This window comes from Delphinapterus leucas, chromosome 6 (genome assembly GCF_059928025.1).
Source record: "Delphinapterus leucas isolate spDelLeu-1000000601 "Yukka" chromosome 6, BTC_Dleu_Yukka2, whole genome shotgun sequence".
Lineage (NCBI taxonomy): Eukaryota > Metazoa > Chordata > Mammalia > Artiodactyla > Monodontidae > Delphinapterus > Delphinapterus leucas.
The window spans coordinates 114234461-114252382 of NC_143134.1; the positions used below are offsets into that span (position 1 = coordinate 114234461).

Here is a 17922-nt window from a genome sequence, read left to right on the forward strand (position 1 = left end):
ATAACCCAACTTTCTTGGGCTTTTGGTTCCCAGCTGCTTAATTCCTGGCATTCCATAGTGGTACAAATTTTAAGATATAACATCCATGCATCGCACATTTTAAATCTTCTGAAATTCATTTTATATATATTAATCAAAGCAGGAAAAACTGCCAGAAAAATCTCAGTACACAGAACTGCACACAGAATGTGTTAGCACTAAAATTATCAGAACACCATGCATCAAACATCAATGATGTTCTACACACAAAGATTTTTACATGTGGTTATCTCACTTAATCCTCACACATTACCCATGGAACAGATCCTCTAACCCCCATTTTCCTGAAGGAGAAATCAACACTCACAGTCAAACAACTAATAAATGTTGGACTTAGATCTGAACCCAGTATGACTACAAAGCCCAGCTCTTTTCACTATCTCACCCTACTTCAGAAAATTAAAAACAACTCCAGAGCAACAGATGCAGGGGAAAAGCACATAGTGCTTTACAGAGCGTGTTCACACACATGACATGGCAGTATCCCAGTAACCCAGTGACCTTAAAGTCAAAAAAAAATCAGCTTCTTTTTAGAAATGAGGGGTTTGAGGTTCAGAGAGGTTAGGTGATGACTAGCTCTGGTCAATCAGGGCTGTGACTGAAGCCAGGGCTTCCATCTCTTTCTCTAGCATTCTAAGTAATACCTCAGCTGGTTACAGAAAAGCCGGCTCTGGATGGTCACTGGCTGTATAGACAAAGCTCCCACCAGGATGGGGTTCCCGCCACCGCATAGTCCTTGACCCACAGAGATCAGGGGACAAGACTCACTCCAGTCCTGATGGAGACCCATGCTTACAGAACGCCTGCACAGTCACCTGGCCCACACTAGTCAGGAGAAAGAATTTCCAGCAACACTAGAGCTACAAGGTCATGTGCCCTCTGAGAAGGCTTTTACGTGGGCCTACAAACTAAACACAGTGCTGCTGAGTTCACATCTGACTTCAGCATTGAAAATGAATGTGGAAGAAATACTTGCCATCTTATAGTGCACTGATTTGATACAGCGCAGGACAATCTTCCAAATCGAGTCATGTGGAGATAACAAAATGTCTGCACAAAGTTTGCACTTTAGTGTAAAAATATGGAGAAATGGCAGGTCTGAATTCCCTACTGATGTTCCTAAGTTCCAACTTAATTCTAAGACTCTTCTTTGCCCACAAGGTGAGACATCTGGTATGTTTACTACTCTGTCCCGAATCTTTTTAATTGCTAGGGGGCTCAGTAAACTGGGACTTGAGGTACATTCCAGTAATTAGGAAATTGTATAACCAGTTTATCTAGAGATAGAATTTTACCTGGACGGCCCTGGCAGTGACCCAAAGTCTTCCCTAATGGTGCATATCAATGTTTATTCCTTAAGTTAGTATTCCTAAATTGTCCAAGGGCCTCATTTCCAGGAATGTCGTGCTTTAAATTTCATTCATATTAATTCTCTATGTGAATAAGTGGGCAAAATAAAAATTTTATATATGTTGCCAATGCAGCTACAAGGAACACTGCCAAACTAACAGCAAAAGATGGTCCCCAAGCTTCTCCTGACAGTACTTCAGTTTGCTTAATAAAGAAAAGCTGGCAAGTTAAAAGAATAAGCTAATTAATCTGAGAATTAAAAGAACCCGTATTTTGTCTATAAAAAAAAAACTATAACCCTTTTCCCTTTCTTACTAAAGAAAAGTCAAAAATCTTGCCTGGTTTTCCACAATCACACTAATCAACCACCTGCAGTCTCTTACAAATTATTTTCTTAAAAAATAAATAATTTAATGAAACCTAAGGGGTCCTTTCTTCTTTTCTGAGAATGGACCAAAACACATTTCGTCTGGACCACATGCCACACACTACTCACAGCAATAACAAAGCCAAGGGGGAAAAGTCACAGAGACCAGGGCTCTCATGCCAGATCATTCACCTCCAGGCTGTGTGACCCCAGCATACCTCTCTGAGCCTCAATTTCCTCACCCTCAAGACAGGGATGATAGTGCCCACTTCACAGCGGTGCAAAGACTAAATCAGTCAAGTGTCTCACAACAGTTGCTGGCGCTGCAGCTGGCAAGCTGCTGGACGAACACTGCTATCATTATGGCCAACACCCCGTTCACAAAAAAGGTTTTAGGGAGGGCCACACCACGAGGAGTTTGATACCCTCTTCTCTTAAGCAAACCCTTGGGAAAGCAAGCCCTCAGCAAGGAGGCTCCTGGACCCTGTGCTCAAGGAGCTGTGCCAGCATGTTAGAGATGCGCAGGACAAGACAGGTGTCTTCTATTTGATATAAATTAGGAGTAGCCTTCAGGCACCTGGCTAGTCGCCAGTACAGGCCCATGGGTAGACAAAATGTAGACACCCTTGTCTTACAGGTAATTTGTAGCTTCCAGCTCTTACTGTCAAATCACTCAGGAAAAAGAAAAGATTCATTACAAAGTTGTATTTTTATTTCTTATAATAAAAAACTCCTACTTTCACTAAAACATGAGAATTTACATGAAATATTCATTTTCTCACTTACACCACACTTACGGAAAGCCTCAATCCCACAGGGAATGTTAACGTTCTGTGGGCACATTTCAGTTAGGAGGGCCTTCTATTTTATCTGTAGCTGGAGGTTTGGTTTGCAGCTCACCCAAAATAAGTCACATGAATTAAAACAAAACCACCAAATTTTGGCACTTCTGGGGTTCTCTCAATATCCAGCTCCCCATCCCCTCAAAAAAAAAAAAAGGGAAGAAAGAAAAACCACCACCACCTCCACGGAAGCCAGAACTCCATCAGGAGGAAAGGCAGTGCAGCACACCTCGCAGCAGGGAGAGGCATCAAGCCCTGCTCAAAAGTGAACAATGGCCGAAAGAAACTAAAAGAATGGCAAAGACAAAACCTGGACAGCACAAAAACTGTATTTTATTTCACATTCTCCGATAAAAGGCGCCTCTTCACAATGGACTTGGATCAGAAAGAAACGAAATATAAAATTCATATTGTCTTCGGATGGTAGAATTGTGTATAATTTTTTTAAATTTCCTTTGATACTATAAAGCTGTTTCAGTAAATACTGTTTATAATATGCAGGAAAGAAAATCCACACAAAGAACAGTCCAAAATAAGCCAAACAAATAAATGCCCCTTGGGAATTTGTATAAATATTTTTAGTATTCAGGAGCAAGACTTAATAGCTTAATGAAAGAACATCTGTAAGATGATAAAATCAAAGCAGCTGTGATGAGCTCAGGCTTGCTTAAGCTGAAAGACAAATCCCAGCTTTGCTGCTTACAGGCAGGGCAGCAATGGGCAGGTTAGTAAATCTAAGTTTCAGGTTTCTCATCAATAAGCAGGTAATGATAGCATCCCTTGCACAGAATTTTAACTGAAAATAATGCGATGGCACCAGCAGACACTGGCACAGAGACACTTCGAAATATGTTTTAAATTTAAAATAATACTAAGCTTTAAAAAAAAAAAAGGGCTTCCCTGGTGGCGCAGTGGTTGAGAGTCCGCCTGCCAATGTAGGGGACACGGGTTTGTGCCCCGGTCCAGGAAGATCCCACGTGCCGCGGAGTGGCTGGGCCTGTGAGCCATGGCCGCTGAGCCTGCGCGTCCGGAGCCTGTGCTCCGCAACGGGAAAGGCCACAACAGTGAGCGGCCCGCGTACCGCAAAAAAAAAAAAAAAGACCTATCACATATGCAGTGCTTTGTGCTGTTCCCTTACAGCTCAACTGGAGCCACACAAATGGAACACAATCTAAACCAACTCTACTCCAGGGGTACTGTAAACTGTTCACAAACAATAAACAGCAGTTAAGGTTTCTAACACTAGGTTTTACACATGCTTTGGCACAAGCAAGTTAGAGAATCAGAAAATTAATTCACCATCAAATATTCACTGAGTCACACAGCACTCCGTGAGACTCTGGGAGTGAGACAGATTCTACTGACAGAGATCTCAGATTCTTGTAGGGGCAGGAAGGACAAGAGCTGGGGAAAGTAGAGTCTGGACACGGCTGAAATCCTGGAATCAAGCTGCACACCAAATTACCGGAGAGGGACTTGCTAACAGCCTGGGGCAGTCACGAGGGAATGGTCTCTGGGCTAGACCTTGGATGAGGAGCAGGAGCACTCCGGGCAGAAAACGCATTTCTGAAAGAAGGCAGCACAGCAGCAGCAGGGTGGGAAAGGCAGTTCAGAGAGGGGCAAGGGGCCTATTGCCACAAACACCTAAGGTACATGTGGAGGAGGAAGAAGAAAAAGGGTCTAAAGCCAGACTGGAAGGAAGATGACCCCGGTGGAGGAGTTACTGCAACACTGTGGTCAAGAGCCAGGAAGGAACTGGCACTGAGGAAGACAGGAAAGGATGGTCAGAGACCCGGCATGTGGCCTAATGGCCGGCTGGTTTCTGAGTGCTCTCTGTGACGACCGTGACCATCCCTGTGCCACTGGACCCATGCACACATAAACATTTCTGGCCAGGTGTAATCTCTGTCTCTGCCTCTAGACTTCCCACATGCCAATCCTCCTTCCGACAGCTGTCAGGCTGCTCTAACAAGCGAATCTTATCCTATCATCCCCTGGCTTGAAAAGAGTAGACGGGAACCTCCAGGACAAAAACAAACAACTCAGCCTGTACCGTCGGGACTCTCTCCGGCCTAGCTTTCCAGCCTGGCCTCTGCCCCACCCTCCTGAACATCAGTACATCTTCATCCCTCTACCTCTTCCGCTGTGCCCCCAGCATGGAACACTCCCCCCACCCACTGCACTTGCCTCACCCATCCAGCAAACTCTGGCCTTTCAGTTCTTTGACCATACTGGTCCCTTGTGCACTGCAGGGCCTAAAAAGTCTTTCCCTTGGGGGTAGGGAGTAGGGTGGCAAATTCCTGGCTAATTCCTACTTATCATACAGGTCTCAGCTTAAGTGTTTCTCTTCCCCATCTTTCACCTACCAGACTGGCAAGAATATCCAAAGTGGGAGAGTTTATAAGAGAAAGGCATTCTCATATTCTCTTGGTGGAATACAAACTAGTACAATCTTTTTGGAGGGCAATTTGGCAACAGCTCTCAAAAGGTAAAACGCACTGTATGACCAGCCATCTGTCACTTTTGGGGGCTGCCCAGTAGCTATACTTCCTTTCTATGTCTGGGGAACCCCCCCACCTTATAAACAGATGACTGAGCCTCACCAATCATCACCAACCAAGCACCCACCCTTCCCTATAAGGAACTCTCGGACAGTGACCACCCTTCCCTATAAGGAACTCTCGGACAGTGAATGAGATGGCAGGAAGCCTCAGTTCCAGATGAGGCAGCCAGGGCAGCAGAGTGAGCAGCGAGCCAGGGCCTGCGCCAGCTGGGCCAGCAGTGTAGTCTGCAGCATTCTGCCTTCGCCTGCAATGGCCCATTCTGCAGCATTATTTCTGAAACTGTTCTTGGCCCCAAACCCAGTTCTTGCCCTCCTAGCTATTCTGTGAGCCACCTACTATCCTTTAAAAAATAAAAATTCCTCCTTTCCTAAATCGTCCAGTGATTCTAATGATTACAAAAGAGAATTCTGAGCAATACATGCACACACCCTAATCCAGAACTCCACTACTAGGAATTTGTCAGATGTACTTACACAAGTACACCAAGACATATACTCATCAATAGGAGAATGGGTCACTAAATCATGGTAGAGACATGTAATACAATTCTATGAAGGTGGTGTTGTAGATTTGATATAGACCTACAAGCACTGATACAAAAACTTATTCAAAACAAGTTAATAGTAATGGAACAGCATCTACAGCATGACCTCAGCTGTGTATTTTTAATAGGGATTGACAGATAGATGACAGATGATAGAGATATATATAGATGGATCATAAAACATTTTTTGAGAAAAAAACACAATAAACCCTTAACAGTGGTTACTTTGGGGAAATATGAAAGAGACTTATTTTTCATGTAATATTTTTCCCCACTTGAATGTTTTGTCATGTTCATAAATTACTTTCATTAGAAAATGTTTTCATGTCACTTGCCCAGTAAGGACTTCCCAAACACCCATTATCCACATGCTCCTTCCTGTATTCTCTCTTATTACTGTTTTTTTCCTCCAGGGCACTTAGCACAGTGCATTCTTTTAGATTAATGTGTATTTACTTAATTCCTATCTCCTGCAGAGGCTATAAGCTCTGAGGATACGTGCTGTGTTGACCACTATATTCCCAGTGCCTAGCACACAGCAGATGCTAAATAAATATCTGATAAATGAATGAAAGTAACTTATCCTTCTTTTAAGATTAAGCTCAAGTGAAGTGAAGCTTTCCGTGAAATCTTCCAGTTTAGACCCTTTCTCCCTTGGGCCTCCAATGGCCTTTGTACCTACTGCCCTTGTCAGTTTATACAGCTATCTCCCCCATTACACTGGGAATATGTTGAGGGTAAGGATCCAGACATTCAACCTCTCTCTGTGGAGCCTGCTACAGTGCTTTTACACAGAAGGCACTCAAGAAATAGTTGATAAATGAACAGATGAACAAACAAACTAAACCTCAAAGTAACAACTTACTTGTGTATCTAAAATCAGGTGTTACTGATGTCTTGCTCTTCTTAATCTTCTTAATCTCTTATGAAAGCAAAACCAGACTGTGGAGAGTGATGATTTCTGAGCAGAAGTATGCCATAAAATCAAAGCTGTGGAGCCATCACCCTGGACTCACATTGGACTTGGAGGGAAGCAAGATCACTGTCAGCCAGGACAGAGCACAAAGTGGAGTTGCAGGAATGAAATGAGCAGACACAAATCTGCTTTACTCACTTTCAACAACTTTTCCTAAATTCAGGATTATGCTCATAAGACAAATTACTACAGTTCAAAAGCAACAGAAACCAGTTCAATTTTTCCATCTTAAAAATGAAAAGGCTTTGTATCAATATTAAATCTCCTGATTTTGATGACTTTATCAAGGTGATGTAAGAGAACATCCTAAAGGATTTTGAGATAGAGGGTTATGGTGTCTGCTATTTACTCTCGAATGGTTCCATACACCAAAAAATAACAATAATGTATGAGAGAGTGAGCAAAAATGTGGTAAAATGTTAACAATTGACAAACACGAGAAAGGGTATATATGACTATTCATTGTACATTTTTGTTACTTTCCTGCAAGTGTGAAATTTTTTTTAAATAAAAAAAAGAAGAAATGAAACTACTTAATAGAAAAGGCTATTCCACCTTTACTACCATTTAAAGGCATCAAATGGAGGGAAATAAAAACACTACTTTGATGGAAATAACAAATAAAATGGAACAGAGCAATTCTAAAATTACTGTAAGTATCTTCATTTAAAAATAATTATTCCATACGGTATCTGGGGACAAATCATTCTTCTCACAAACATGGAACATCTGTTGCATACAAATCTTATAAGAGGCTTGTGCATTACATGGAATGGAATAGCAAAGTCCCAAGCTAGCAATTTCCAAACTATTCAAGGCAGCCATTATTCCTGGCTCTGCAGAGCCAAGATACCAAGACAAAAAACGCAAAAGGTAAACAACAGCTGGAAAAACGCCAGCTACAAATGACCTGTTCAAGTTACTGGACATATGCAATTTCTTTCTTTTTTTTTTTTTTAAGATTTATTTTTGATATGGACCATTTTTAAAGTCTTTATTCAATCTGTTACAACATTGTTTCTGTTTTTGTTTTTTGGCCGCGAGGCATGTGGGATCTTAGCTCCCTGACCAGGGATAGAACCCGCACCCGCTGCATTGGAAGGTGAAGTCTTAACCACTGGACCACCAGGGAAGTCCCTGGACATATGCAACTTCACTCAGAAATTTAGCATGAAAGTTAAATTCAAAAATCCCAACTCTTCTAAATATAATTTTATCACTTTTTTAGTCATTTAAAAAAAAGTACTCTTATCTAGCATTTAGAGCTAAAATACAAATGTACAAGGCTGATCTAAAAGGCGTAGCTACTACTTATAGGCCAGGCACTGGACCAGATGCTTTATACACATTATTTCTAATCATTATAAATAACCTGGTATGCATGGTAGGTATTACTGATACCATTTCACAAGTAAGGAAATCAAGGTTCAGAGAGGAATTACATGTCCAGGATCCCTCAGAGGTTAAGTGGCAAAGAGGAACTCTGGTCACTCTAGCTTAAAAAAAAATCTCTGCGTGGGCCTATTCCCCCAGTGAGGCCTCCACTCTCGCCTTCCCTCTGCCCAGGAGGCCCATCCACTCAGACCTCACCTTCTTCATGAACCTACTTTAACCTTCTCAAGTCCCCTTGCACTGCATTAACATTTTTTAACTTTTTGTTTTGAGATAATTGTAAATTCACATGCAGATGTTAGAAATAATACATCACATTTTTGTACACTCTTGACTCAGTTTCCCCTAAAGGTAATATCTTGCATAACTGAAGTATAATATCACCTGCACTGTTTTTTTCTCTACGATTTATCTCTTTCTAACATATAAATATATTTATAATTGTTGCTGTTATTGTCTGTCCACCCCCACTAAAATATAAACTCCCTGCAGGCAAGAATCTGTATCTAAATTTTGTTCACTGCTATATCCCAAGCACATAAAACAGGGCCTAATCCCTAGGAGGAACTCAATAATACTTGTAGAAGGAATCAAAGCACTGTACTGCACTGCCTCCTCTATCCGGAAATAAACCGACTTTAAGAGACCACCTTAGTAAATAAGACGATTCTGAAACATCAGGGAAACATTACACTCACCCATGGTGACATAAGGCAACTTATCAGTTGATCCATGAGGATAGATGCTGTAGAGGTGAGGTCCAGTAACATCTACTCCCCCCAAAACTAGGGCTGCACCAATGTAACCTTGATACCTGGTGATCAGAGTATGCATAAGAAAAAACAAAAATGAGTCTACATTGCATCACTATAACTTAACTGAAAGTTGTATTTGAAGTCAGACAATAAAAAGCTTTTCTTACACTACTACTGCATCATTAAATAATTACTGTTTTGAAGGGAAAAAAATAGGGAATGGAGTGAACATACTTGAACATCTACTATCAGCCAATAAAAACTGTAAATTGTGTGAGGCATTCCATGTGCCTTACATAATCTTAGTCTCACAACCCCCTTCAAAAGAAGACACTATAATTCTCATGGTAGAGAAGAGAAAACCAACCCAAAGACATTTTTAAGCCTCAGAGCCAAGCTTGGCTTACTCCAAAGATCATCAGCACCCCTCCCATCATACCTCTCTGTGTTTAGCAGATAAGCTCCCTTCCAAGTCAACAGTGAGTTGTTGCTCAACTAAAGCTGTTCAAATTATCAACCTCACCATAGCCTCATAGGAAAATAGCTAATGTCAAAACACCTTTCCCCTCGGGCTTCCCTGGAGGCGCAGTGGTTGAGAGTCAGCCTACCGATGCAGGGGACACGGGCTCGTGCCCCGGCCCGGGAGGATCCCACATGCCGGCTGGGCTGGGCCCCTGAGCCATGGCCACTGAGCCTGCACGTCCGGAGCCTGTGCTCCGCAACGGGAGAGGCCACAACAGTGAGAGGCCCGCGTACCGCAAAAAAAAAAAAAAAACCTTTCCCTTGAATAAATCCACAAAATTATGACAGATATGAGCTCATACTGAGTAAAAGAAAGAAGTATTTCATCATGCAGGGAAGTGAATGAAGTAACTCCATGACAGCCTATATAAAACCCATTGCTCCTGCCCACAGTTTAAAACTGTATCTCTCAGGAACATGGGCAAGAATACATTTTCCGCCTCACCCCCACCTCTGTTTAATTCTGCACGTATTTGTTCCTTTGGACCCTCTACTTAGTTGGTTTTCCGCTTCTACAGATTGCTTTCCTTGTATCTGGTTCAATTTTTTACCATTAGAACTGCTATGCTAGATAAACATGCTGGATTTAAAGTTCTCCACTGTGAGCCTTTAAATCTCTGGGAAGAAAAATGAAACCAACACATGCTGAATTTGCCTAATGATACAATCATTAAAACTGATATAAATAACACAAGAACCAATCAAAGTCATCATTTTAGACTGTCTGAGACATAGCTACCCATCAGAAAGCGCTCTAGGTCGAGTCCAGTATTTCCCGTGTCCCTTGATTACCAATTTATTATTTCAAATCTTCCATTTATAAGTGAAAAAATAAAGAGCAGGAAAGGATTTTAAAAGCAGCCTCAAGAGGGAACAGAGGCCCAGAAAAGGGAAGAAACTGGTCCTAAGCCGCATGAGCTAGCAGAAGGGTCAAGACTAGATCCCAGCGCTCTGGGATGAGAAGCCAGAATCAGCAGATCCACCACTCCCCGCCCAGCCCAGTGCTTGATCCACTATATCAACTGCCTGCCAAACACGCTGCTTAGTTAAAGTCAATTAATAACCAGCTAGTTCCCTTCCAAGCTAAAACATAATAATCTGTTCGATAACTTTAGAAGAGTCTAAGATATTTTGGCAAGTCAATGAAATCCTTAAAAATGGATCCAGAAATTCTGTTTCCAGGAATCTAATTCTATTGATATAAAAGGACAAATACGCAGAAATGAATGCATAAGAATGTTTTTTGTGGTAACTGCTTATGATGCTAAAAAAGTGGAAACAGTCAGAATTAGCTAAACTAATACAGCTATACAATGGAACACTACACAATCGTTAAAAACCATGCTGCATTTTTCATGCACTACCGATGGTAATCTTTCTCAAGGATAATTTTGGCAATATATATTAAAATGTTAAATGTGCCTACCTTTGACCCAGCAATTCTACTTCTAGGAATTTATTTTAGAATATAGCTTAAAGAATTAATAACACAAGTACCTAAAGATTCTGTATTCCAAAGGATCGGCAGAATACCTTACAATACCTTAAACACTTTAAAGTAAGCAATATTGTTAATCTTCAAAAATTGGTTAATAAAATAGATTACTGTGATCCAACAAAAATTAGGATACCGATCTATGGTTCTTAAACTTTTGGGGGGCACAGACCCCACGGAAAAAATGATTAAAATTGTGGAACCCTCGCCCATAACAAGTGTACACACACAAATTTTTCACTATTTCAGGAGTTACAGATCTCCAGAAGTCCTCCATGGGCTCAAGGTAAAATCTCTGGATGCCGAGCTCGTCTACTGATGGGAACAATATTCACAATATACTGTTATGTGAACAGGGTCAGTTACAAAACAACACATATAGCGGGATTCCATTTTTGCAAATACATACATGAGTATACATGCCTAGTATAAAAGGTCTAAGAAAATAGATCTCAAAGATTCACAGTGTATGTGCTTAAGTGGCAGAGTGTCAGCTGAAATCTACTTGCTTCTTTTCACATTTCTATAGTGTCTGAATTTTTTACAATGATCACACATTACTTTTATAATAATTTATAAAAAGGTTTTCTTTTTGAAATACCCCAACATGGAACTATTGAAGAGGCACTGGTAGGTGAAAAGATTAGGTTACATTATGGGATAGAAAGCACAACTATGATCCCATTTTTATAGAACAAAATATGTATTATTTAACATAGGAAAAGCCTTGAAGAGTGTACCATAATCTGTTAGCACCGACTGCTTATAGGTGGTAGAAATTCAGATAATTTCTATAATTTTTTATCTATATCTTCTAGCTTTTTTACTGTGAACATGCACTTATAATACGGAAGGAAGGGAGGAAGGGATGATCAAGTGAATGAACGAACGAATAAATAAATTTAAAAGTCTAGGAGTATATACAACCAGCCAAAATGTGATTCTCGCCTATTTTTTCTTTGGGCTTTACAGTATTTTCAGAATTTTCTACAATGAATATATAGTACTTTTGTAAGGAAAAAAAAATTACAATATAATAAAATAAAATTTTAAAGCCTCTACATATTCAAATAGTTTCCAGAATACAGAATAGTATATCAAAGATTTCTGCTAGACTCAACAAGAAGCCTCCATGTTCAGAAGGAACAAGTATCACAGATATCTTCTACATATAGCCACCACAGAAGTTAAATAAAAGTACTGCTTAAGTAAGGAAAAAGATGTCCACTTCTGTTTATCAAACCCTCTTTTCTCACTTATTCACATACAAGGAAATAGATTATTCAGGGGGAAGAAAACAGCAAGAGTACACCTTGTATTCTTTTTTCAGCCTCTGAATGAGTATCTAACTATGTATCAGGCCCTATACTAGGCATTGCATAAGCCTTGTTTCTTTATTCATTTCCTCCCCAAAAGTTAGAGAGACAGAACTATTATCCCCATTTTATTGAGGAAGAAACTGAGGATAAGAAGGGTGAGGTGAACAGCCCAAAGTTACACAAATGTGAGCACTGTAGACAGGATCTGAGGCAAAGTTCTAAAGTCAAATCCTATGATTTTTCTCTTATACTAGTGACCCACTTTACGTAACTCAACAAAAATGTCAAAAGACATAAAGAACCATAATTATCCTGGTTTAAATTTTTGTGTTCTTCTCAAAACTTTGATAAAATTTAACTTTTACAAAGTATGTTAAACTAAAGATAATAAAACACTGAAAAAAGAGAATTTAGAACTCCTGAAACATTCTAAAGAGATTAACAGAAACATCTGCTAGATTTAGCTAAATGCTAAATGACACTGCAAGCAATCTTGAAATATTTACTGCAATTTTACAAGTTTAAAAATTGTTTTAAATGTAATGCACCACACAAACCACCAGAGGGAGCTTTACATTTAAAATCAAAATCACAAATGTCTTCAGTTATCTTGACAACAGATGTGCTTTAACAAGTTCTCACACTGCACTGGAAGAATTTATTTGATAGGTGATAATTCTCCAGGATTAGGATGATGATTATGTACATAAATAAATGGAAATCACTGACATAAAGGCTCAGTACAGCCAGAGTAGGAACTGGGTAGATATGGACTAGGCTTCCTGCCCGTATGACTCATAAACCCTGGTATCCTCTGCTGTAAAATGGGTACTATTCTACCGGCCTTGCTGCGTAGCTATATTAAACCTCATATCCACTTCCTGAGAGCCCGGGGGCCATGCTACACTTGTAGACGAAGACCTGCAAGTTCACAGGAAGGCAAGGGCCAGGCAGGAAACAGAGAAGTGAGCCATGCAAGGTCTGACAGGCCAGAACACATGCTCCCACTTCCAAAGGCAACAACAGCCACTCAGTCCCACATCACCGCCCGCTTTATGAGCTTTTATCAGAAGAAGCTGGAAATCCATATTTTAAATTCAGAGCTCCCAATTTATAATTATTTGCCACTATTTTTTTTAAAACACTATGTGACCCAAATGAAATTTCTTTACAAGCTGAAGACGGCCTGTGAGCTGCCGGCTTACAACCTGTGCCTTCTGTTCCTGCTCCCCTTTAACTCTCACAGGCCTGGATGCAGCTGCTACGACTTGGGACAGAGATAAAGAAAATGTCTTGTGCAGGTTGCTTAATGAATGATGAGGACCAGAATATAGGCCTCTGACCAACTTTTTAAAAAATTTTAAAAAGGTATCATGATACACATTCTATAAAGGAAAGAGGAGAGAATTTGTTAAAGCTAAGGTAGGTCACAAAAGGAGAAGCCAGGATTCCAACCCAAGACTAAATGTCCAGGCTATTTCCACTATACTACATTGCTTCTCTTCTCTTTATGAGGAGCAAATGAGAAAATGGACTTAAAATTTGAAAACTGTCTAGACCTATACAAACACAAAGTGATGATGTGATCGTTAAGAACTAAAGAGAAACAAAACTACTAAGAGGAACTCTGTGGGAGTCAGCAGGGAGTGAACGTCAGGTCAGGCAAATGAATGCATCTCTTTAAGCCTCAGTTTGTTCCCTTACAAATTAGACATGTTAATAGCCCCTAACTTAAAGGGATAAAGTGAGATCATGCATAAAGCACTTAGCACAGGGCCTGGCACAAACAAATAAATGTTGGTTAATAGTAACGCTATCCTACCCACTTACAGCCAACTACAAATAATCACTTTTCATTTCACTGTTACCTTGCCCCTAAAAAAGAGAGAAAAAACAATCATTTGTGTTTGTGTGTGTTCACAAGAAGAACTCAAAGGTTCCTTCCAGCTCTTTCTTACTATGAACAAAAAAGGTTTTTTTATCCAGCAATACCCTAAGCCTCAGGAAATGACTCAATTGGTCACATGTGATTCATTCATGAAAAAAAAAAAAAACCCAGACCCTGTAAATTCAAATACATTATCAAAAGCCTTATGAAATCAAAGTGTCTTTTTAGTAACAATTGATTTCTGGAATAAAATGTGTATTTCTTAATGCCTTTCCTCGAGCTTCCAGGCTTCCCTTGGCTGAAAATCTAAGACATGAGAAAAAAATACTACAGAAATCCCCATCCTGGAACCTTACCTGAAAAGCATCTGCTTCAGCATCCGATTGGCCGTCACGACTCTGGGAAGGCGGCCAGTGGAAAGAGAGTGGAGCTCCAAGTTGGAAGAAATGAGCTGGGTTGTCATGTCTGTGTCCGCAGCTGTCCCAGCACCACAACAACTAAAAAATACAATTAGAAACGTAGCTGAAATTCAATTACCAAAGGGCTCAATTAGAAGTGGAGCTTCTTGGAAAACTTCCACAAAGTTCAGGGACATAGATGTTTTTGAGTATACCTGCACTGTAACTGCTCTAACCAAGCTTAAATAAACATAAAATTAAGAATGCACATCTAATTATATGCAAATATATTTTCTGTAGCCCAGTGGAATATTTCAAATCATTAGTTTCTATGTTCTGAACAGAGTGTGCATTTTACTGATCCTAGAAAATATCCAAGTTGTACAAAAGAGCAAGGAATGTCAAAAGCCTCGCAATTTACATTTACCAAGTATTTAGTACTAGATACCAGTCATTCCAAAGTGCTGAGAATAAAGAAAATATGACACAGTAATAGCACTTGATTTCAAACTTGAGTGGAGGAGACATATAATACAATATAGTAGCATAGGTAGAAAATGCTGTAGGAAATTGGAGGAGAGAGCAGTTAACTCTGATCTTTGAGAAGAGGTTTCATGTGAGCTGGATTTTGAAGGACAGAATAAAAACACTATACAGAGAAGAAGAAGGGGCATTTCTAAGCAGAGGGGCTAGCAAAATCAAGGGTAAAACAGCTTGGACATGCGGAGAACAGGGACATGAGGGAAATAGGGGCAGCCCAGGTATAACTGGAACATAGAGTGATAGCAGCTAAATAGGATGAAAAGGTAAGCTTTCTGTGAAATTGTACAAGACCTTGAATATCATGCTAGAGTTTCGATTTTATCCTGAAAGCAGTGTGGAAATGTGAAAAACCTCTTGAAAAGTTTTTAAACAGGAAAGGGACATAATTAGATCCATGTTTTACAAAACCCAACATGGCAGAAGAGTGAACAATACACATAAAGAAAAGGCCAAAGGCAGAGAGACCATTTAAATGACAACTGCAATAATCCAGCTGAGAAAAGAGAACCCGAGCTAAGGCCTTAGTAGAGGGAAGGAGAGAAGGGAGTGGATTCAAAAGGCACACAGAAGGCAGAACTGGGTACCAAATGAACTGAAGACTAAAGCAAAAAGAGGACTTGAGGGACTTCCCTAGTGGTCCAGCAGTTAAGACTCTGTGCTCCCAATGCAGGGGGCCCGGGTTTGATCCCTGGTCAGGAAACTAGATCCCGCATGCCGAAACTAAGAGCCTGCATGCCGCAACTAAAAGATCCCGCACACTGCAGCTAAAGATCCCGCACGCGTCAGGGTGCCACAACTAAGACCCAGCACAGCCAAATAAATAAATAAATAAATATTTTTAAAAATAAAAAAGAGGACTTGGGGATGGCTAGCTCAGATGGATGGAAATGCCATTTAAGGGAAACAGAAAGAAAATACAGGCTGAACAACAGGTTTTAGAGAGAAAGAGTAAATTCAATTTTACCCCTGACATGTTTAAAAATGACTCATTCAAACTAATCAATACTTACTAAATGTTAGGAGATATGAAGTGTATTTTTGAACAGTTCTTGTCAGCAACAACCATTCCTTCAGTTGCCCTTGTATCTGCTCCAAGAACTATGCCATCCTATTTTTAAGAAATATATACTTTAAAACAACTTCACATATACAAACCACAGTTCTCTACTCTAGTTTAGGAAAAACAATGTTGACCATCCCCTGCTCCCCCAACCACCCCGCCACGCGCTGAAATATTGTGCTATACTTTCGGCATTCAACGAAAAGCTTATCAATAAACATTATTGGTTGAACCCTCAGTAGGCAGTAGGAACTATCATTCCTGTTTTCAAATAAGGCTCAGAGATTCAGTGAATTCCTTACAAATCACAGAGCCAATATCAGAAAAGTCTGAATTAAGATGAAGAAATCTTTCCATTAAAATAGCCATGCCTGGGCTTCCCTGGTGGTGCAGTGGTTGAGAGTCTGCCTGCCGATGCAGGGGACCCGGGTTCGTGCCCCAGTCCGCGGCTGGGCTCGTGAGCCATGGCCACTGGGCCTGCGCATCCAGAGCCTGTACTCCGCAACGGGAGAGGCCACAACAGTGAGAGGCCCGCGTACCAAAAAAAAAAAAAAAAAAAAATAGCCACGCCTGTCAATTTCTTTTTAAAAGATGTCACTTTTTACCTTTAACAACAATAACCAGTTATCTCTTTTGACCCTTACAACAATTTAAGTCAGGAGTTATTATGTCCACCTGATGGATTAGAAAGTGAGGCTGTGAGAAGGAAAATGACCTGCCCAAAGTTAGAGGCAGCAAAAAAGCTAAATGGTTAAACATTTTTGTTTTCTCCCATTACATCATCCTGCTTCCTAAAGTAGTAACTTAAAACAGAAAACTGGCTTCCTGTCGAAAACTGCAGAGTGAGCAAAGAATATAAACTGCCGATAAGTGCACAAAACTGACATAGTCTCTCCTAAAGGAGCTTTTCCTGACATAGTACTCTGTAAGATGTGCCCTTCCTCACACAGCCCAGAGAAGTAAAAGAGGCCAAGGGGCCTGGTTCCTGAAATTAGTTGACACTGCTGCTCTCAGCCTGTCCCGCCTTACCTTATAAACCACTCCTGCGATAGTCGTCCCAGTTTTCCGGGCCATTGGAAGCTTGGATCCTTTCTTTGCAAAATCGGCTTCCAAGATGGCATTTCTGAGAGCAAATGAGAGAATAAAGGGTTGAAGGGCAGGACCACATTGCGCCGCACTGGCACGAAGAGTTTCTAACAGGGAACTCGGGAGAAGCAAAAACTACTAGCATTTGCTTTCAAGCCCATCTGTTTCACTGGCTCCTCCCAACAGCAAGACTACTGTCCCGCTTTTCTACGAAGGGAGCGTCTGAGTGGGTCCGCACCACCACCCCGGAGATGGAGGGTGTCCCAGTGCGCTGGGGAAGTGGAAGAGCCGACCCGGCCTCAGGAGAAACACGCTCAGGCCCTAATTCCCCTGAGTCACAGGTGCCGCGGGCCGCGGGCCCCGCCCTCCACCATTCGTTCGGACTTCCCGGCTCAGAGCGCAACCCAACTCCGACCCCGGCACCGCATTCCCACTCCCGCCCCGAACCCTGCCCGGGACATGGCCACACCTGCGGCAGTTTTCGAAAGAGAAACCTCCAACCGGGGGCTCATACACTGACACAGCCGCCATCTTTCCCGAAAAAATACTTCCGGGCCGGGGGCGGGAGCAAACGAAAATAGCCATGCACTTCCGGCGCCGCCGGCAACCTAAGGCTGAAGGGGCGGAGGAAACTCCGCGCTCGGGTGATGTATCTTAGAGTTAGGGGCTCCTAGAGGAGCCTGGAGATGTTTGGAGTATAGCACCCCACGTGGCGCGGAGGAGAAACTGACACCCGGAGAAGTCGGGGGGGAAAGGACTTACCCAAGGTGGGCACACCAGAG

At 41.3% G+C, this 17922-nt stretch overlaps 1 protein-coding gene across 1 annotated transcript in view; it reads right to left on the reverse strand.

The window, feature by feature from the left end:
• PSMB7 (proteasome 20S subunit beta 7) overlaps window positions 1-17717 on the reverse strand; it is a 58562-nt gene extending 40845 nt beyond the window's left edge. The window contains exons 1-5 of the mRNA XM_022578769.2: window positions 17610-17717; window positions 17084-17177; window positions 16005-16102; window positions 14410-14550; window positions 8773-8888 (exon numbers count right to left, since the gene is read on the reverse strand). Of these exons, the coding sequence (XP_022434477.1) occupies window positions 8773-8888; window positions 14410-14550; window positions 16005-16102; window positions 17084-17177; window positions 17610-17671 (511 nt within the window). The 5' untranslated portion in view covers window positions 17672-17717. The remainder of the gene's footprint in view (window positions 1-8772; window positions 8889-14409; window positions 14551-16004; window positions 16103-17083; window positions 17178-17609) is intronic.
• Between the last annotated feature and the right edge of the window lie 205 nt (window positions 17718-17922).